This window comes from Chiloscyllium plagiosum, unplaced genomic scaffold (genome assembly GCF_037043375.1).
Source record: "Chiloscyllium plagiosum isolate Xiang-an unplaced genomic scaffold, Cpla_swu_hap1 HiC_scaffold_4, whole genome shotgun sequence".
In the NCBI taxonomy this organism is placed as follows: domain Eukaryota; kingdom Metazoa; phylum Chordata; class Chondrichthyes; order Orectolobiformes; family Hemiscylliidae; genus Chiloscyllium; species Chiloscyllium plagiosum.
The window spans coordinates 69,942,201-69,964,006 of NW_028270142.1; the positions used below are offsets into that span (position 1 = coordinate 69,942,201).

General features: G+C 38.9%; 1 protein-coding gene across 43 annotated transcripts in view; it reads left to right on the forward strand.

The window, feature by feature from the left end:
* Nucleotides 1-21,806, forward strand: part of rims2a (regulating synaptic membrane exocytosis 2a) — a 1,173,408-nt gene that overhangs the window by 783,432 nt on the left and 368,170 nt on the right. For 25 of the 43 annotated variants that reach the window (XM_087986315.1, XM_087986320.1, XM_087986346.1 and 22 more), the window contains 3 exons: nt 1,649-1,759; nt 4,301-4,366; nt 13,448-13,558. In XM_087986315.1, coding sequence (XP_087842441.1) covers nt 1,649-1,759; nt 4,301-4,366; nt 13,448-13,558 — 288 coding nt within the window. The remainder of the gene's footprint in view (nt 1-1,648; nt 1,760-4,300; nt 4,367-13,447; nt 13,559-21,806) is intronic. The other 18 variants (XM_087986332.1, XM_087986335.1, XM_087986326.1 and 15 more) reach the window with 5 other exon arrangements.

The window sequence follows — 21,806 nt, forward strand, 5'->3', positions numbered from 1 at the left end:
GGTATTATATATTACATGTCACCATCTGTTGGGATAACAGTTCTGTTTATTGCCTTGCCATATTTTGGTTCTTGGTTTAATGCAATTGCCTAATTTCTCAGAGAGTCACAAGTCTGAAGAATTCCCTACACTAGCAAGTGGTGGTGGATTCTTGAGTGTTTGTACGGCAAAATTGGATTTGTTCTTGACTAACAGGGGAGTCAAAAATTATAGAAGGTGAGCAGGAAAGTGGAGTTGAGGCCTCATCAGATCAGCCAAGATCATATATAATGGTATAGAAGGCTCCACTGGAAGGATATCCTATTCCTGCTCTAATTTATATGCTTGTACGTTCTTATGTTCATAATCATTTTACAAGTACTTGATTCTATTTGCACATCTGTTTTGAAGTTGTTAGTTCCTTGTGGGAGTTTTATGGGTTATTTAACAGTTTTCAATTGTTATAAAAGGGATTGTGAGTTCTCGTCATAAAATGGAAAGTGGAGACAGGCTGTGCAGAGTTTAACTTAGTCAGAAGGTTTAACTGTGTATGGATGAGTCATTTTGAAATATGCAAATTAGCTTTTTGGGGAATCAAGGTAGACCTTTTAACTTGCCTGCTCTGGTGCTGGCTGGACTCAATTTCTGATATTGCGAGAGAAGCTCAGCAGGTCTGGTAACATCTGAGAAGAGAAAACAGGGCTCATATTTTCATTCCAGTACCTTCTTCAGAACTGGACTGTTACTCACTGGATTAAAAATGTTAACTCTGCTTTCTCTCCAGAGCTGCTAAGTTTCGCCAGCAATTTCTATCTTTGTTTCAGATCTTCAGACTCACTTTCTACCTTGGGTCAGCTATCTCTGGCAGCAAGTTGATCTCCAGATCACTTTACATTTGGACCCTCAGGAAAGTTCACATCCTAGCAGCTTCAAAGTGTAAAGGACATCTGGAAACATTTCCCCCATCTACTGATGCCCACTTATGTCATGAAAATGCAGCCCTTATTGTTATTCAACTGTCTTCTTATCATATTCTCAAAAATCATTGGTGCTGCCAAGGAAAGCACCTTGATCCTCTGGTAGGACATCCTGTTCCAGAATGGACAGAACTCTTTCCTCCAATCAACTGATATCCAATGTTGCAGAATCACGGTCTGGCAGGATCTTGAGGTGTATAGTTAAAACCAGCAAAATGTAACTAAAATATTAATGTCTGTAAGCTATATTTGCTGAAACACAGCTGAAGACAACATATGCAATATTAAGCAATTAAAATAGATGGAGGCTGGTACAATTGCAACATTTAAGAGGCATTTGGATGGGTATATGAATACGAAGGGTTTGGAGGGATATGGGCCGGGTGCTGGCAGGTGGGACTAGATTGGGTTGGGATATCTGGTCGGCATGAACGAGTTGGACCGAAGGGTCTGTTTCTATGCTGTACATCTCTATGACTCTATATGAAATCAGTGACAAGTGAAATTGGTCTTCCATGGGTTGACAGAACAGACGAGTGAATCAGAAGCCTATTTTACATATTACCATAAATTTGTAATGCAAAATCTGTTTGTCAAAGGAGAATGTCTTGGATTCAGATTATTGAGTTTTGGAAAAGGAAGTATCCCAAATTCTTAGAAAGCCACTATATTAATTGATTTATATTTTGCAGAAGCTCAGAGCTGGGTCTTAGAAGCAGTCGCTGTTCTCAACAGTACAACACCATCAGCCGAATGGACAGACACAGGATGCTAGATGACCACTATTCTCCAGAAAGGGAAAGGTAATTAGAAATTATTGGCTTGATTGTTATTTTTCAAGGAAGTTTGAGATATGTTTAAATATGTAACCAGTTCAACGTAGTTTGGACTGTTATATGCGAGTGTGAGTAACTTATGCATAATGCTTCAGAAGTTTGAGTTTTAAGTGGCCTCAGAAGCTTTTTTTTAGATAAGTGAGTGTGAGTGACTTACGATTAGTGCTTCAGAGATTTGAGTATTAAATGTCCTTTCATGTTGATCTGTTTGGTCCTATGCTATGCCTCCAAGTTTAATCTTGTTTAAGTTTTATTAACAAGAATTTAAAAAGTTACAATTAGGAAACATGCAGTTCCATAGGTATTTTCATAGTTAACAACATGACTATTTTGTTGTTGATCCTTGATTTTAATGGAGTCACAGCCCTCAGTGTGTTAATTAGCAGCACTTTTTAAAAAGCATGAATGTGGCAGTTAGAAAATAGTCTGTTAAATCCACCATATTAGTCAAGTTTAAATTTGCTTTGCTATTCAACATTTATTTTAATTTGTTGAGCAATTAGTGTGTTTGTCCTCCACCCAAGTGAATGTTCACTCTGTAACTAAATAATGGTGGAAAATGACTTTCTTATCTTTATTGTTTTGATTTGTAGGGAACTATAATACTGTTGATTGTACCAAGGATGCTGTGAATTATTTTTAGTAGTTACTTCCAGCATAGCGAATATGTTGGTGCGATATTCAATTAAATGCAAGTCAGCAGAATAAAGGATAATTATTGTTGTTTAAGTTAAAAGAAGTTTTAGAAAGAAGTATAGATTTCCAATAGCTGGTGTAATCACAGCATTCAGTGGAATTTTGTCAATATATTCTCTGACTGGAAGCATTGATGTTGATTTGTGTAAGGGTAGGGGAAGAAATTTGAATGCTACCTTTTTTTGTAGATATATAGACAATAGGTGCAGGAGTAGGCCATTCTGCCCTTCGAGTCTGCACCACCATTCAATATGATCATGGTTGATCATCCTTAATCAGTATCCTGTTCCTGCCTTATCTCCATAACCCTTGATTCCACTATCCTTGAGAGCTCTATCCAACTCTTTCTTAAATGAATCCAGAGACTGGGCCTCCACTGCCCTCTGGGGCAGAGCATTCCACACAGCCACCACTCTCTGGGTGAAGAAGTTTCTCCTCATCTCTGTCCTAAATGGTCTACCCCGTATTTTTAAGCTGTGTCCTCTGGTTCGGCACTCATCCATCAGCGGAAACGTGTTTGCTGCCTCCAGAGTGTCCAATCCTTTAATAATCTTATATGTCTCAATCAGATCCCCTCTCAGTCTTCTAAACTCCAGGGTATACAAGCCCAGTCGCTTCACTCTCTTCAACTGTGGCGTAATCACTTCACTCAACCTCCTTGTCAAAGACTCCTGAGCTAAAGCCTCACTCTTCAATCCACAGGAATTTCCTTGGACCCTCTTTTTGGGGCAAGTCTGTGGACTTTTAATTTAGGTTAGAAGAGGAGGGTGGGAGGGAGGCCCTACTTTGTAGGACCTGGGGTCTAGAATACACCCACTCAAATAACAATCACTTACCTTCCCGACCGGCTTTGCGCTCTGACTTCACTTCCGCTCTCGGCTGCAAAAAGATATATTTTCTTAGTGGCTCAGAACTTCCCCTTTATATCCCTGTTTACACCCTCGCCACCATGCCATAATCATTTTGCATATTCTAGACATTTCCTGTTGAGGACCCAACTCTTGGCGTATAAAGCACTTGGGCATCCTTCATTGCAAGACTTCTTTTTTCCTGTTTAATAACTCCTAGAGTGTGGTGCATGGTGTAATGCACCATACCTCTGATTGACTAAATGATTTATGTGATATTGCTTTGTGAGTGTAACTTGATAAAAGTTCAAGTCTATGAGCAAACATAAATTTCACCAAGTGCTTCCACATAGGGAGATGGAAAATTGGTGTGCCAGTCATCCACAGCACATATTATGCATTGTTCTATGCCCAAGTTAGTGAGCTGCTTTGCTTTAACCCATTTTTTTGGCAATGTATTTTCTATTCATAGGGTAGACGGATAACACACCCTTTTTAAGGATAAATCAATAACATGTCTATGGCATTGCAGGAACTAGTCCAGAATCGGGCTCTAATTTTCAGGTCTGTCCTTGCAATGGATTAATGAATCAAGCATACCAAGGCTCACTTTTACTGGCTCAGACATTTTCATATCTGATACTGTGTTTTAAAGCATGATAAAAGTCAAGCTTCATGTGAGTTTACTGTAGTGTTAGTCACTTAATTTGTGACTAAAACAAATAGTGTTACTATAAGTAACTGTTTTTTTCAAACTGATGTATTGCCTTCACTAAAAAGATTATTTTGCAGCATTTAAGCTCCTCTTGGCTTTTAATTAGAAGCTATAACCTTCTCGGACACCCTGTTCATCAAATTTCTCTCCATTTTCTTCTCTTTCCTGCCCACTGATGCTGCTGACTTCTATTCCCATTCTTCAAATGCCATACATTTGTCTTTTCCATTACCTCCCACATCGCTGCAGTCAGTATCTTACACTACCTCGGTCCAGACACAGTCATGCCATCGATCATCATCACAAGGATTTCAGGTATACTGTATGGGTGTGCCAGTGTGTTTTTATTATGTGTTTTATGTATGAATAAATATTATGAGCAGGAATGAGCATCTGGACATTTAGACTAAACATTGTTTTTTCTTAGTGGTAGGGCCTCATTTTAGTGCAAGGGGTTACTTCTGAATTATTACAATCGGGCTCCAACAATTCATTTTTTTAAAACTTTTCTCACCAAATCAGTTAGATTGCTGGAATATCACCAAAATGTTTGTACTTATAAATATGCTGCATTTAACATGGGACCCAGAACACTTGGATAAATTTTCAATAGCAGTTCTTAGCCTTGTTCAACCGCAGTAAGAGTTTGGCATAAAACAATAAGCAACATATTAATTATGAATGTCATAATGGCGAAAAACCACCCGAATTATTGAGCCTAGTCACCATCAATTGTGGGAAAGGTCATGATGGAATTCCATGCCTGCAAAGTATCATTTATATCATTATATCATTTTTACAGCTGGGAGCAGTACTTAAAACGTATTTGTTGGAAAATCAAGTATTTTTGGCCCATTGTGATACCATTTAAAGCATTGCAAACTACTCAGTCAGGTTGCTCATCCCTAATTATGCTTTAATTTGAACTTCTAGTTTTTTTTTTCTTTTCTCTGAAGCTTGAAAATATGAGTAAGATGTACCTCTGTCAAAATGATGTAATTAAGGTGTCAAAATAATGTAATTGAGGTATCAAACGCGAATTAACAATTGTAAAAGATTATTTTTCTTTCCAGAAAACATTGCAGTAACATGGCAGATCAAAGCAAAAATCCATGAAAAGTAAAAATCTATAATTAGTAGAGAATATGACCATAACTTTGTCACAGATCAGTAAATTTCTGAGAAGACAAAGGTCTTCTATATGCATCATAGAAGACTATGATGCATTTAGTATTAATCTATGTTCTGTTTTTAGAGACTGATAGCCTACTTCAATTATTTGGTTCATGAAATTAGAATGAAAATTATAGGAATTTTGGACCATTGGGATGTTTATTTAGAGCAAGTTATTGTCCCTATAATGGCAACAAGAGAACTGAAGTAGATAAACTATTTGGTGAAATAAAAGCATACTACTATGCATGCTGGAAATCTGAAACAAAGACAGAATACTTTTAAATACTGAGGAACTCAGCAGATCTGGCAGCATCAGTAAAGAGATAAATAGAGTTAGAGTTTCAAGCTAGTATCACATTCCTTCAGGATTATTTGATATGCTCTGGTAGAGTCTAGTTTTTGAACTTTACACAACCATGTTTCATTACTATTCAACTTATAGGCATCCTCACATAAAAATTATTACAATTGTATTAATGTGCTGTTGCTTTTCTCCCCCATTTCTTGTTGATTTTGTTTCATACCATTTTAACAATGGGTGCTGGTGACATGAATGAGTGAAATGGATGAGAGGATTTGCTGAGTCTAACAGAGTGAGAAACCTGAATCAACATTCATTGATAGATCAGTTGGCAACATTTGAATCAGCAATCCTTCCACTTCATTAACTTCTTTTTACTAGTTCCTTTGATAAAGGATCAGAAGATTTTCCTTTATCACTCACAGCTGTGATGTTGTGTGCTGTGTCACAAGGATTCTTCAGTGTGCCTTTTCTCTCACGAAATAAATAAGATGATGTGAATGAAATTCAGAGTTATCAGTTTATGCAGTATATATGAGTTTAGGGAGGCACAGTGGCTCAGTGGTAAGCACTGCTGCCTCACAGCGCCAGGGACCCGGGTTCAATTCCAGCCTCGGGCAACTGTCTGTGTGGTGATAGCTCATTCTCCCCATGTCTGCGTGGGTTTCCTCTGGGTGCTCCAGTTTCCTCCCACTGTCCAAAGATATGCAGGTTAGGTGAGTTGGCCATGTTAAATTGCCTATAGTGTTCAGGAATGTGTTAGGTGCATTGGTCAGGGTAAGTATAGGATAATAGAGTGGGGAGTGGGTCTGGGTGGGTTGCTCTTCGGTGGATCGGTGTGGACTTATTGGACCAAAGGGCCTGTTTCCACACTGTAGGGATTTTATGATTATGATTACATGGTGAGTGATGTTTTGATCAGGGCACCCATTATCATGCGAAATAATTTTGATACACCTACCTCAGCATGAAGCTGGTATAGTAAAGAAATGGATAGGGCCCTATTCACAAAGTTGCCAATGAGATTGTTCATGGAAGCTCATGGAAGTAAAAGGGCCATGGAGACTGCCAATGTCTGCTGTATACCCATGAATCCTGATCAGTCAGTCTACATACTTGCCCTGAGAACTAAGACTGACAGGAAAAGTTGTGACTTAGTCTTATTTTAGTAGTAATCCAGTGCCCTTGGCTAATGTTCATGGGACATGGGCCTGAATCTTTTCATGGCAGATGATGAAATTAGAATTCATTGTCAGTTATTCTAAAAATTATTTCTGATTTATTCATGTCCTTAAGGAGAAGAAATTTGGCCTATGCATCTGACTTCAGACCCACAACAATGTGTTGACTCTTAATTACTCTCTGAAATGGTTAGAATGTCAATCAGTTCAAGGGCAACGAGGGATGGGCAATGAATCCTAATCCATGCAAGGATAAATGTAATAGATCCTGCAGCATCTCTGTGCCAGTGATGGTCTGACCACTTAGCAGTCTTTTATTTTACTGTATGAATTGGTGTCCTTTTTTCAAGTTTGTTTCTTGTCTCCTCATCCTGTTGAGTACAAGATGACAAGTTTTGACTGCATGTCTCCTTTTAGGAAAGTTTAAGGTCTCTACTGTGAAGCAATTAGTTTTTGATGTGTAGTTGATTTCCCAGGTAAACATCTTAGCAATATGTGCATAGTGATAGTCACTGCATTTAGTGATTGAATGACCCATTTTTGATGGTCCTGGTTCATAGAGGAATGTTAGCTTAGGCACTTGGAGAACTCCTTATGTTTTTATTAACAATACCATGGGGACTGTCTTACACCAGAATCAGATTATGCTGCCTCAAATTAGCATTATCTGAAAGATGACACTTCTGACAATGCACTGTTCACTCATTACTGCACTGGAATACCAGGTTGATTATTTGTTTAATTCCTTGAGCTCACATCCTTCAAATCTAAGGTAAGATTTTATTTAACGCAGTTGGAGATAAAACAACTGTCATCAACTATAAAACCATCTAAAAGCTATCTTTTTGACTAGCTTACTCTTCTGAACATGATTCAAGTTTAGATTTGTTAAAAGTTTAATTTGTGATGGAGTCACTTAGAGTCATAGAGATGTACAGCATGGAAACAGATCCTTCGGTCCAACCCGTCCATGCTGACCAGATATCCCAACCCAATCTAGTCCCACCTACCAGCACCCAGCCCATATCCGTCCAAACCCTTCCTGTTCATATACTCATCCAATTGCCTCTTAAATGTTGCAATTGTGCCAGCCTCCACCACATCCTCTGGCAGCTCATTCCATAAACGTACCACCCTCTGCGTGAAAAAGTTGCACCTTAGGTCTCTTTTATATCTTTCCCCTCTCACCCTAAACCTATGCCCTCTAGTTCTGGACTCCCCGACCCAGGGAAAAGACTTTATCTATTTATCCTATCCATGCCCTTCATAATTTTGTAAACCTCTATAAGGTCACCCCTCAGCCTCCGACGCTCCAGGGAAATCAGTCCCAGCCTGTTCAGCCTCTCTCTGTAGCTCAAATCCTCCAACCCTGGCAACATCCTTGTAAATCTTCTGTGAACCCTTTCAAGTTTCACAACATCTTTCCGATAGGAAGGAGACCAGAATTGCACGGAATTGTCAAGAGTGCAGATATAATCAACCGTTATTTTGAATTGTTTTAATGATGAACTACTGTTTTAAATTTATTGCATAATGTTGGCTTGGCTAATTGTCTGCATTTGGTGTTATGTGCCATACTGTCTTGATTCACCTGGTACTGATCATTATGGTGTCTTATTTATTTAACAATCTTCTAATGCTCTGCTGGGGAATCAAAGTAAGAAGAAAATATATACAGTTGCTTGTCTTTTGTGTACAGCTAAATTTAAGGTTCAACCAAAATCTAATTTTTATAGAGTTTCAGAGCAGCTATAGGAAACGATTCAACATTTCCGAATGTTACTGTATTCTTTTTCCAGTGTTGTGCTGTACTATTTCACCATTGTAATCCAGTAGTTTCTGCTGCATTGCAGTTAAGATTCTAAGAATCCTTCAATGTGAACCCATTTGGTTTGCTTTGTTGAAGCAAAAGTATTCAGTGGCTGTTATGCTTTGTTTATATTTAGCTGGTTTTTATTTTGCTGAAATGTTTTGTTGACTAGTACAGTTATTGTTTCCATGCAGTGTTCCTTATATTTGAAAATGTTGATAGAGCCATCATTATCTTATCACTTCTATAACTTATTCCTGCTATCCCTTGGGGTTGTTTGGCCTCATTAAGAATTTTTTTACTAGTACAGATTTGTCATTTTAATAAAGTCTCCTGCAGGAATGCTTCTCCCTCTTTGAAAGTGTGTGCTCTTTATTTCCTTCTCCCAGCTAGATGGAAATAGAATCCAAGTCTTGAGGCTAATTTGAGAAATTCACCAATTCATTGTTTCATACAGTACAGAAAAGACCCTTTGGCCCATCGAGTATGCACCAAAGTAACTACAACTAAAGGTGCGCTAATCCCAATTTTGTGCACTTGTCCCATGTTATGATATCTGAAATGCTCATCTTAATATTTTTTAGAGCTTGTATGGTTTCCAGTCTCCACTACCTTCCCAAGCAGAGCATTTCAGATTCCGACCACGTGCTGAGTGAAAAAGTTTTTTCCAAATCCCCTCTGAATCTTCTGCCCTTACAATAAAACAATACCCTCTCATGACTGACCTCTCAACTAATGGGAACATCTGCCTTCTATCAGCCTGCCTGTACCCCTCATATCCTTTCTACACTTAAGTCATGTTCACCGGTCAGTCTTCTCTGCTCTAAAGTAAACAATCTAAACCTATCTAGTCTCTCCTAATAGCTCAGTTTCTCCATCCCAGGCAACATTCTGGTGAACCTTCTCTGTACCTACTCCAGTGCTATTGTATCCTCCCTGTAGTAAGATGACCAGAACTGCACACAGTACTCCAGCTGTGGAGTAACCAAAGCTCTATATGACTCTCCTTGTTCTTAGACTCCTGTACCATGACTGATGAAAATGATTGTCCCATACGCCGCTTTAACTATCCTATTCATATGCTCTGCCAACTTCAGGGATCTATGAATAATTACCCTAAGATCTGTCTGCTTATACAATTAATGATAGGGCCCTGGGTAGTGTTGTAGAACCCTGGGTAGAGTTCAGGTACACATTTTTTGAAATTTGCGTCATAGGTAGACAGGGTAGTTACGAAAATGTTTATCACACTTGCCTTCATTACCCAGACCTTTAAATATATGTGCTGAAAAATGTGTTGCTGGAAAAGCGCAGCAGGTCAGGCAGCATCCAAGGAGTAGGAGAATCGACGTTTCGGGCATATATGTGTTGGGATGTCAAGTTGAGATTGTACAGGACATTGCTGAGGTCTCTTCTGGAGTACTGTATGCAGTTCTGAACACTTATGATAGGAAGGCTATTATTAAATTGGAGAGGGTTCAGAAAAGTTTACCAGGATGTTGCAAGAAATTGAGGTTTTGAGTTATAAAAATAGGCTGGATAGACTGGGGCTTTTTTCACTGGAAAATTGGATATTGAGGGATGATCTGATTGAGGCTTGTAAAATCATATGAAGCATAGATTAGGCAATTGACAAAGGTATTTTCCCTAGGTTGGGGGAGTTCAAAATTGAGAGGAAAAAATTTAAAAAGGACATGAGGGGCAGAATTAATCGCAGGGAATGCTTCGTGTGTGCAAGGAACTACCAGAGAAAGTGGTGGATGCAGGTACGGTTACAATATTCAAGAGACATTTGGATAACTTCATGAAAAGGAAAGGTTTGGAGGGATATGGGCCAAGTGCAGGCAATTGACACTAGTTTAGTATGGGAACATGATTGGCATGGACTGGTTGGATCAAAGGGTCTGTTTCCATGCTCTATGACTCTAAACTATCCAGTGTCCTGCCATTCATAAAATACTCACTCTTGTTTCTTCTTCCAAAGTGCAGCAGCTCACACTTATCAGGGCTAAATACCGTCTGCCCATCTGATCAACCCATCCATATCTTCCTGTAATCTGCAACCATCTTCTTCGCTATTAAGCACTCTACTAATCTTGGTGTCGTCTGCAAATTTGCCAAATATTCCCCCCACATTTTCACCTGTATCATTTAGCCATATAGCAATCAAAATAGCAATTATGTATATAGTCCTAGCACTGATCCTTGTGGCTTCCAGTCACTTGAGCAGCCTTCAACCACAGCCTTTGTGTTCTACTACAAAGCCAGTTTCTGATCCATCTCACCAAGTCTCCCTTAATTCCATGAGCTTTAACCTCACTTTCCCATGTGGGACCTTGTCAAAATCTTTGCTAAATGATAAAAGCCAAAAGCTACATCAACTGGACTTCCCTCATCCACACACTTGATCATATTTTCAAATAAAAACTGACAAATTTGTTAGGCATGATCTCCCTCTGACAAAGCCATGCTGCCTTTCCCTAATTAACACATGCCTTTCCAAGTGGTATTAATTCACTCTTTCAGAAGAAATATTTCCTTTTATTTTGTAAAATATACTCTCTCTCGAAATTTCTCAGGAACAAACTGCTTATTATTCCTTACTAAGTTTACAATAGAAGTGTCAGTGTTTGAATGTGATAGTGGTTAGCTTTGTGATATAGCTGAATTTAAAAAAAACAGAAATTCAATGTATCAAGAAGAAATCAAATAAGTTGTGATACCACTGGAAGGAATATGAATTTATACAACATAAATTCAAATTGAGAGATGCAAAACTCATGAATGAAATACATACATTGATATAATCTGAATTTAATCATTTAAGTTGCTGTGCAGTTTTCCACTGATCATTTTGATTATTTCTTGGTATACTTAATGATCATTAATCCTTTAATGAATGTCATTCTATGGAAAGAAAATGAGCACACTGCATGCTGCCAGTACACAAAGAAGGAAATCATGTGTATTACACCAAACAGATACAAGGTGAATGATGACCTAATTGGTGTTATGGACCGGGCCAGATCCCCTCAAAACATTTCAAGGAGGTAGCCCAAACCCTAACTTTAATTGTTTTAAGCAAATCTAAGCTGGATAGTCCAGGAGTGATGCAGCAAGTCAAACCACTCATTTTTAAACAAAACAGAATTTATCCACAGACCACTGACTGAAAGATGAACAAAAGGGAACAGAATTTTGAATAACTTAACCAATTCTATCGCAACTTAATGATATTGTTGCAATTTCCTGCAACATCCCCATAAACACACCCCTTGGCAAAAAGGGAAACTTAAACACAGGTTCTTGCAAGAGAGATGTCAGAGAGAGAATCAGCATGGAACTTCTCTTCACTCAGGCAGCTGTTCCTCTCCTGGTCCCCAGTTAAAAAATTAAACGAAAGCATAAAAATCTCTGATTGTTGCCTTCGGCAATATCTGGTTAGCACTGCTGTCTCACAGCGCCAGAGACCCGGGTTCAATTCCCGCCTCCGGCGACTGACTGTGTGGAGTTTGCACATTCTCCACGTGTCTGCGTGGGTTTCCTCTGGGTACTCCGGTTTCCTCCCACAGTCCAAAAATGTGCAGGTTAGGTGAATTGGCTATGCTAAATTGCTCGTAGTGTTAGGTGAAGGGGTAAATGTAGGGGAATGGGTCTGGGTGGGTTGCGCTTTGGCGGGTCGGTGTGGATTTGTTGGGCCGAAGGGCCTGTTTCCACACTGTATGTAATCTAATCTAATCTGTTAGCCATAATCAAAGTGGCCCTAACCCAGAAAAATCAGAACCTCTGCCTATTACAACCCCTTTTGAAAAAAAAACAAGGACAGCATAACTGTGTTAAAGGAGCAGCATCGTCACATTGGGAATAAACAAATAAAACCTTTTGAATTATATTTCTGTGATTCAAGGAAGATGCTGTTCTTGCTGGAAATTTGAAATAAAAACAGAATGCTGGAAGTAATCCACAGGTCAGTTATAGCTGTGGAGAGAGAAGCAAGGGAGGGAATTTAAAAAGGGTATCTGGGGTTCCAGTGTCAGCCACTAAAACTGACAGCAATTTGTCCAATTCCATTTCTGGGAACCAAATTTAAATTCTACCTGAAGATATAATTACAGATTAATAGCCTTGCCTCAGATCTTATTCAGTCACTTGTAATCACCTTCATCTATCTGCTGTTTGGGTTATTTTCCTGATATCCATTAATCCCTGCATAACGTTGCCAGAGTTACAATTATGCTCCAGGTATTCATTCTGCTTATTTATTGATGGTCCACACAATCACACCCAAAACATGTTTCGTCTGTGAGTCACACTCTGGAATCCAGTATTGTTGTTGAAAGTAAAAGAAGCTTTTTCAAGGGAACAACTTCAAATGTAAATAATGACAGGTTGATTTTGTCTACTCACTGAATGTACCACTGTTAATGTTATAATAAATTCCAGTTAACCTCTAATCAGTTATCAAAACACCAAGTCTGTATTTTTCATATGAAGTTCCTCACCTATACTTGAAACTCATTTGAAAATAGTATAGATTGGAGAATTGCACAGGATGCATTGTGGTCCCAAATTGATCAAAGTATTAAAGATTTATGTGAATCTTTATTCTCATATTTCCAATTTGCACTCCTTTCGTGTATGTCATCCACATAGATTTGATATTCATTTGAAAAACAGGAAATGGTTAACATTATTCGGAAAGTAACAATGTAACGTATAGCTTATTACCAGATGTCCACGCAGCACTTCAAGAGCGTTATTTTTTCTAATATGCAGCCTGAAATAAAGTTTGTATTCATAACTATGTTTTGTAGTAAGGTGGTTGTAGTACATAATGTAAATAGTTTCTGCTTACCAGCTTTATTTATTCGAAGTTGTTTTTATCTAATATTAATTATAGTTATGTTTCTCTTTTATTTTATTTTTAGCAGCACGTACCATATAGTTTATCCTCTCTATCGGGAAGATGCAATAAGGTTACTTCGTTCCCAAAAGATGAACCGCACATACTCTGAGGGTGCTTACAATATTCTTGAGAGGTACTAAAACTGACATTAGTCTCGCTTTGTAAGAGCTATTTGTCTGTTTGCATCTGCCGATGCCAGAGAGATGTCTGTACACAACTGTGTAATGCAGTTGAACATATTTCCTGACACGTTAGGTAGTATAGTAGTTAAACGTACGGTAGTGAAGTGGTTATGTTATCAGACTAATGATTCTGAAGCTTAGACTGATAATTCACATACCACCATGGTCTTTTGCAGAGTTTAGGTTTGTTTCTTTTCAAAAACTGGAAATGAAGATAAAATGACTGAAAGTAATCGTGAATTTATTAGATTCCTACAAGTCATTTGGTTCCTTACCATTCTTTTGGGGGTGGAAACCTACTGTTCTTACTTGCTCTGTCTTCCATGTGATGGCAGTCCCACATTAATGTGATTGTTTGTCATAAACATTTCTAAAGTGGCCAAGCAAACCACTCTTTTTCAGGGCAATTATAAATGGCAATAATTCTTAGCCTTGACATTGATGCCTGTGTCCTAAAATTGAAGAAATAAAATTTGATCCCAACATAATTAGAATGTAAAGTCATTCAATATGTGTTTCTATTTAAATGAAGGAGAGATAACTGAAAATCAAACAAATAATACCAACCCAAGAAGTTAAAATAAAATGGCCTTTCTAGGATAAATAAAATCCAGTTTTATCTGCTCTCAGTACCCCAAGGTAGTTTTCTATATTTTAGTATGTTGTTCTCTTAAAACAAAATTTAAGTTTAATTATTTCATTCTTGATAGTAATCAATAATTATCTTTTAAAGTGCTCCCTTAATAACCGTTGTGCCAATATGCAGAACTCATCTGTTGTACACTTGGAAACATAGATAGGCCTTGGAAAAAAGCACCAAAGTGTTTTACCCAAATGGAGGACCGTGGTTAAATGGTCATTGGCTTTTTTGTTCTAATTAATCTCATAATTAGAAATCATCATGTACTGGAAATCATTGAATACAATGCTCAAAAGAGTTTCCTGACAACACTTGAACATGAGCATGCTCTGCAAATTATACCGAAGCCATTGAAGGTACTTGCCCTCAAAACAAGCAGCTGATAAAACTGGATTTTATTTCTCCTAGAAAGGCCATTTTATTTTAACTTCTTGGGTTGGTAATATTTGTTTGATTTTCAGTTAATCTCTCCTTCATTTAAAAAAAACACATATTGAATGACTTTACATTCTAATTGTATTGGGATCAAATTTTATTTCTTCAATTTTAGGACACAGTCATCAATGTATCTAAAAATAAATGTTGGTGTGCATTGCAAAATACATTTTAGAGTCAAAAGAGAAAAATTATTCAGTGTTATTCTTGCATTTTTTTTGTGGAAACTACATGACTGATTGGACCTCCAAGGATGAATGACTCCAAAAGGTTGCCAGGTACTCAACACACTTTTGGGGTACTCTGAATGTCTGTCCAGTTGTGATAAAAGGCCCATCAATAATGCAGACTTTGAGATCTCTACTCCGGATTTTTTGGATATGCTGTCTCCAAGTTGGCATTATCAATGACATTGATATGAGGTCTATATGTTGCTTATCCCTGTGCATATCAACAGTGACTCTACTCAGTGATATTACAATTGAAATTCAATCTTTATTTAAGTTTTCTGCTTCAAATGTTTACCAGAATTTGACATGGAGTTTTTAGATTAGATTCCCTACAGTGTGGAAACAGGCCCTTCGACCCAACAAATCCATACCTACCCTCCGAAGAGTAACCTACCCAGACCTATTTCCCTCTGACTAATGCACCCAACACTATGGGTAATTTTACATGGCCAATTTACCTCACCTGCACATCTTTGTGATTGTGGGAGGAGAACAGACAGTCGCCCGAGGCTGGAATCGAACCTGGGACCCTGGTGCTGTGAGGCAGCAGTGCTAACCACTGAGCCACCGTGCCACCCAGCTAAGCACCTGACTGGAATTAATGTTGTTTCCTACATTGAGCCTATATTCCTTAGAGCCAAATTGTCTGACATGTGATGATTCAACTTCACAATCCTGCTTTTTATAGAAGATACACTTTGGGAGATTAAATGTTAAGGAAAAGTGTACAGTTAATGGCAGAACCCTGAACAGCATGGATGTACAGAGAGATCTTGGGGTTCCAGTCCATAGCTCCCTGAAAGTGGCCATGCAAGTAGGTAGTTTGGTAAAAAAGGCGTATGGCATGTTTGCCTTTATTGGTTGGGAAATTGAGTACAAGAGCTGAAAATGTGTTGCCGGAAAAGCACAGCAGGTCAGGCAGCATCCAAGGAGCAGGAGAATTGACGTTTCTTTCTCTGGAGCGGTGGAGGCTGAGGGGAGACTTGATAGAAGTCTATAAAATTATGAGATGCATACAGAAGGTTGACTGTCAGAATCTTTCCCAGAGTTGAAATGTCTAAAACTAGGGGGCATGCACTTAGGATGAGAGGGGGAGAGTTCAAGGAGATGTGAGGGGCATGTTTTTTACACAGTGGTAGAAGTGTGGAATATGCTGCCAGGAATGGTGGTGGAGGCAGATACATTAGGGATGTTTAAGAGATTTTTAGATAAGCACATGAATATGCAAAGAATGGTGAGATATAGGTCAAGGGCAGGCAGAAAGGATTAATTTAATTTGGCTTCATGTTTGTCTCAGTATGATGGACCGAAGTGTCCATTCCTGTGTCATACAGTTCTCTGATTATATATTAAGTTATCACATGGAAATGCTCAACAAATCATGTACCCTACATAAGGCAAGTCACAATATTTATAGACAGAATATTCACACACACAGGGAGATGATTGGGATGTGGGCAAATTAAAATCTAGTGTGTTGTCACCACTATTCATAGTTAACTTTTACCGGCACCGTTGCTGGGTAGGGACTACACGCTGATGGTGGAAGGGCGGTTAAACTTGCTAGGAAGATCATTAATAGCTTCCATTTTTGGAGGGTTTTCAATTTTCCAATGGGTGTTACAAAAATAATGGAGCTTCAGAGTCTCACCAGTTACAAGGAGACAGAGGCTCAGTAGCAGGTTATGTTGGCCAGAGTCGAACACCTTTGTGAGCACCAACGTTGCAGTGGAGAATGAGAATAACTTAAGCATTGAAGTGACAAGCTGGTACAGGGGCATACTTAAGGGAAAAATGCATTGGAGATGTTAAGATTGATGAGTCTGTTTGAAATATGTGTAATACGAGCAATGTAAAGGAAATGAGAGGCCTTAAGAGATAAACACAGCAAGTTACAGTAGGTTTCATATTCTTTGAATTTGAGACGTCCAGTAAAAATGGACTTGAGAGAGTGGGTGATGTGCACCCACAGAGAACACAGCAGCCTGCCAGTAAAGGTTCAGAGCTTAAGAGATCTGCAGACTGCGCCTCTCCAGGGAGGTGGTAATTGAGCTGTGATGGGAGAGGATCTCAGTGGAAGTGGTTATCAATAAGTGTGAATGTCGCAGTTTGTTCTGGAGAGAATCATTGGATTTCCCAGCCTGCTGTCCATCACTGCACCAAGCTGGTCTCATGCCATTTGGTACTAGATGCCAGGGCCTTTTACACTGCCTGCCCAAATTTGAGGATAGATACAATGGTTATACACTGAAGACATATTCCTTGTTCCTATGTAGAATATAGCAAAAGAGACATCCAAGAACTGCCATGAAACAACCTGACCAGGCCCTAGAATGTTTGAAAATGTGAATCAGTTGCCTGGGTAGGACTAGTACAGCTCTTCTGTGTGTTCAGTTGAAGGTGTATTGCATCAATATGGTTCACTGAATTCTGTACATCATTGCAAACAGAAATCAAAATTTTGGAGCCGAGAAATCTCTTTGCCAGCAATACCTTGCTTGAGGGAGGAGGAGGGGGAGTCTACAGATCAGGCAAACAATGACAAAGCAAAAGAGTGACGTCAGGCAGTTACAATGAGACAACATCAGGCAGGCTCATCAAGGCAGTCATTTACAGAAACACATTTTTCTGGAACCTTCCTTAGAAATCTATGTAAACACTTGAATCTTCTTAATACTTTAACCTTTCTGACCTTCACTTTTGCGTCCTTACCATCTCATCAGTTTTACCATGACATTAGGCCAAGGCATGCTTAACACTTTGACCTCCTGGGTTCCAGAGATTTTCAGTATGTGTTCACTGGAACACTGGCAGTTACGATGAGTCAAATCATGCAGAAATGAGTAAAGGAGACATTATATGCTGTTACATATTGTGAGTGTTAGAAATACTTGCAGAGGACTGCGTGAAATAGATTGGCTTCCCATTAGGCAGTAGAGTTTACAAAATAGTTTTTCAATAACATGACAATAAAATTTGAGCCTCTTCTGTGTCTGACTACCATGTATTCTACTACTTAAACCTGATATGTAATAAACTGTTATAACAAAGCATAAACGTGAAGACTGTTCTTGTCCTTGCCTTCTCAACTAATCTTCTCTTGTATATAAACATACGAATCAGAAGTAGGAATAGGCCAGTCAGCCCCTTCCGCCTGCTCCCCCATTCAATAAAACCATATTTATGCCTACTCTTTACAACCTTTCAATCCTTTGTTCAACAAGAATCTATGCATCTCTGCCAAACAAATGTTCAAAACAGTCTGTTTCTGTTCCTTTTCAGGAAGAAAGTTCCAAAGACGCATGAACCTCAGAAGAAAATTTGCCTCCTCTCTTTAGCAGTGATCCCTAGTTCTAGATTCTCCCATAAGAGAAAATGTTCTCTCCACATTTAACCAGTCAAGCCGACTCAGGTGTTTTTATGTTTCAATCAAGTTACCCCTTATTTTTAAAATTCCAATGGATGCAAGCTTAATCTGTCCAAGCTTTCCAGCCATTCTGGGTATTATTCTAGTAAACCTTCTCTGAACTGCCATCACCACATTTCCATCCTTCCTTAAATAATACTATGCCCAGTACTCCAGATGTGGTGTTCATAATGTCCTGTATAACTGAAGCACAATCTCCCTACTATTGTGTTCAGTTCCCTTCATGATAAATGATAACATTCTATTAACTTTCCTAATTACTCTCTGTACCTGTCTATAGAACTAACTTTTCTGCAACTCATGCAAGACAAACATATTCCTCTGATTCTCAATTCTGTAAACTCTCACCATTTAGATAATATGCTTTCTATTCTTCCTGCTAAAATGGACAATTTCAGATTTTCCTGCATTATACTCCACTTGTGATCTTTGCCTGCTCACAAACTATCAGTATCTTTTTTGTAACTTTGCTCTGTCCTCTTCACAACTTACTTTTCTACCTATCTTTGTGTTGTCAGAAAATTTGATAACCATACCTTCCATCGTTTCACCTGTCATTTATAAAAGTATAAACATTTGAGGCTCCTGTACCAGTCCCTGTTGCACACCACTCATTACATCCCACCAATCTGGAAATAAAAACCCTTTTACACCAATTCTCTGCCTCTTGTTGGCTAGCCAATTTTCTATCCATGCTACTATACCATGAGATTTTACTTTTCATAATAAACATATCAAATGTCATCTGTAAGCCTAAGTACAGTACATTCAAGTCTCTTTCATTCATAGCATGTCACCTCCTCAAAGAACTTAAATAGATTGGTCAGATATGATTTCTCTTCAACAAATCATGTTGACTCTACATGATTATCTTGAACTTATTCCTAATGCACTACTATAAATTATTAAATAATATCTTCTAACATTTTCCTTACTGCAAATGTTAAGCTAACTGGCCTGTAGGTTGCTGTTTTCAGTCTCCTTCCCTTTTTAAATAAAGAAAATACATTCACTACTCATATCTAATGAGGATGTCCCTAAATAAAAGGGAGTTTGGAAAATTAAAACTAACACGTCTCAGTAGCCACTTCTTTTAAAACCCAGGAATGATGTCCATTAGGCCATGAAAACAGAAAACTGGAGACCTAGGCACCAAGTAAAGACTTTAAAGACTAGATATACTCCAATCCTACTCACCAATCTGCTGCTTTACATTGGCAAAAAGCAATCAAATATCTTTCTCCTTCTTTTGCTGAAATTCTTAGAACTCTCAACATCAGCTGTCTAATGTAAGTCACACTAAGTTGTCGACTATAAAGTCTTTAATTGGTACTTAAGTCTCCAGTTTTCTATTTTCAGGGCCTCATGGGCACCATTCCTAGGTTTTAAAAGAAGTGACTACTCAGATGTGTTAGTTTTAATTTTCTAAACTCCCTTTATTTAGGAACATACAGTACATTCAATCCAAAATAAAGGGCTTATCTGAGTCTGGAATAAGAATCTTGTTTCGGCCAGTTCCTAATTCAGCTACCCTCTCTATACACCGATTGATAATAAACCTGATCAAAAGTCATGGCTATAGAATTTTAAAACTGCAGATTTTCACAAGTTAAAGCTTTAGACACTTTCTTACCCAGCAAATGAACATTCTTGGTTAAGTGGAGAGGATCCTGACTCTGACCACCCAGAGCACACCTTAGGTTCTTGACTCTGACCAGCCCTGGACTGCTATCAGAGGTTGCCCTTGATTTCCTATGCTGGGAACCCCTGAGTGAAGGCAATTTCCCCTTGACTTGACAGGGCTGCTGACAAACGTGACAAGCTTCCTGGCTTTGTGTCTGTGCTAAACAGCAAGACAAGACACCAGTACTGTGAGACTGGTGTCTCTGGCTGAGGGGCAATTACAAAATGTCAAGGCAGGGATGTTGTAGATCGGCTCTGAGTGAGTGAACGCTATGACAGTGCCTGGAAATTCAGCCTGGCCCAGACCATGAGCTGCATGCTTGTCCTTACTGCAGCATTACAATGATATTTGCTGATGCAGCATTAAAATGCAGAAAGTAGTGTAAGTGAATCGGGATGTGCCATGAGAGGTGCCATATGTCAGATGCAACTACCTGTGATATGGGCTGTGTGTGGCTGTTTAACATGAAACACATCCTGAGATGTTGAGATTTGGTGACCAACATTAAGGTCATTCGGAACACCTGATGACCTGAATCTGGCAGATGCTTACTCTGTTTTCTGTGTCAAGTTTTCCTGACATCGAGGTTGTTTGGCAAGTTTGGTAACAAAAAAAATCTGAATACTAATGAGACAGATTGATCATATAACTAGCAGTAATCACTGTCAATTGGCATGTAGCCTCTCCCTTGTGACAACCTTGCCATGCCAGTTGTAAAAAGCCTAAAAGATGGTGCTTGTTGCTTTCAAAGAGTTGGGCTTCAATGGATTTGTTTCTGCCATATATCTTGCCATGATTCACAATAGTGCTTGCAAGATTCTGCCCTTTATTTCTTATTTTATTCCTGCTTGGAAAGGACAGAGCCAAAACCATACCTTGCCGCTTGTTGATTAGAACAAAGAACAAAGAAAATTTCCAGCCCAGGAGCAGGCCTTTCGGCCCTCCAAGCCTGAGCCGATCCAAATCAATTGTCTAAACCTGTCGCCCAATTTCTAAGCATTTGTATCCCTCTGCTCCCCACCTACTCATGCTTCTGTCCAGACACATCTTAAATGAATCTACCGTGCCTGCCTCTGCTACCTCTGCTGGCAACACGTTCCAAGCGCCACCAACCTCTGTGTGAAGTACTTGACGCCTGTAAACTTCCCACCTCTCACCTTGAAAGTGTGACTTCTCATTACTGAATCCTTCACCCTGTGAAAAAGCTTGTCTCTATCCACCCTGTCTATACCCTTCATAATTTTGAAAACCTCAATCAGGTCTCCCCTCAATCTCCTTTTTTCTAATGAAAATAAACCTAACCTACTCAACCTCTCTTCATAGCTAGCACCTTCCACACCAGGCAACATCCTCGTAAACCTTCTCTGCACCCTCTCCAAAGCGTCCACATCCTTTTGGTAATTGTGGCGACCAGAATTGTATACAGTATTCTAAATGCAGCCGAACCAATGACTTGTACAATTTTAACATGACTTGCCAGCTCTTATACTCAATATCCCGTCCAATGAAGGCAAGCATACTAGATGCCGCCTTGACCACTCTATCCACCTGTGCAGCTAACTTCAGAACACAATGGACCTGTACTCGTGGATCTCTCTGCCCGTTAACTTTTCCCAAGGCTCTTCTGTTCATTGTATAATTCTCTCCAGAATTAGTCTTGCCTAAATGCATCACCTCACATTTGTCTAGAATGAAAACCATCTGTCACTTTTCCGCCCAACTCTTCAGCTTTTAAAATATCCTCCTGTATTCTCAGACAGTCCCTTATGCTGACTTCAGAGAG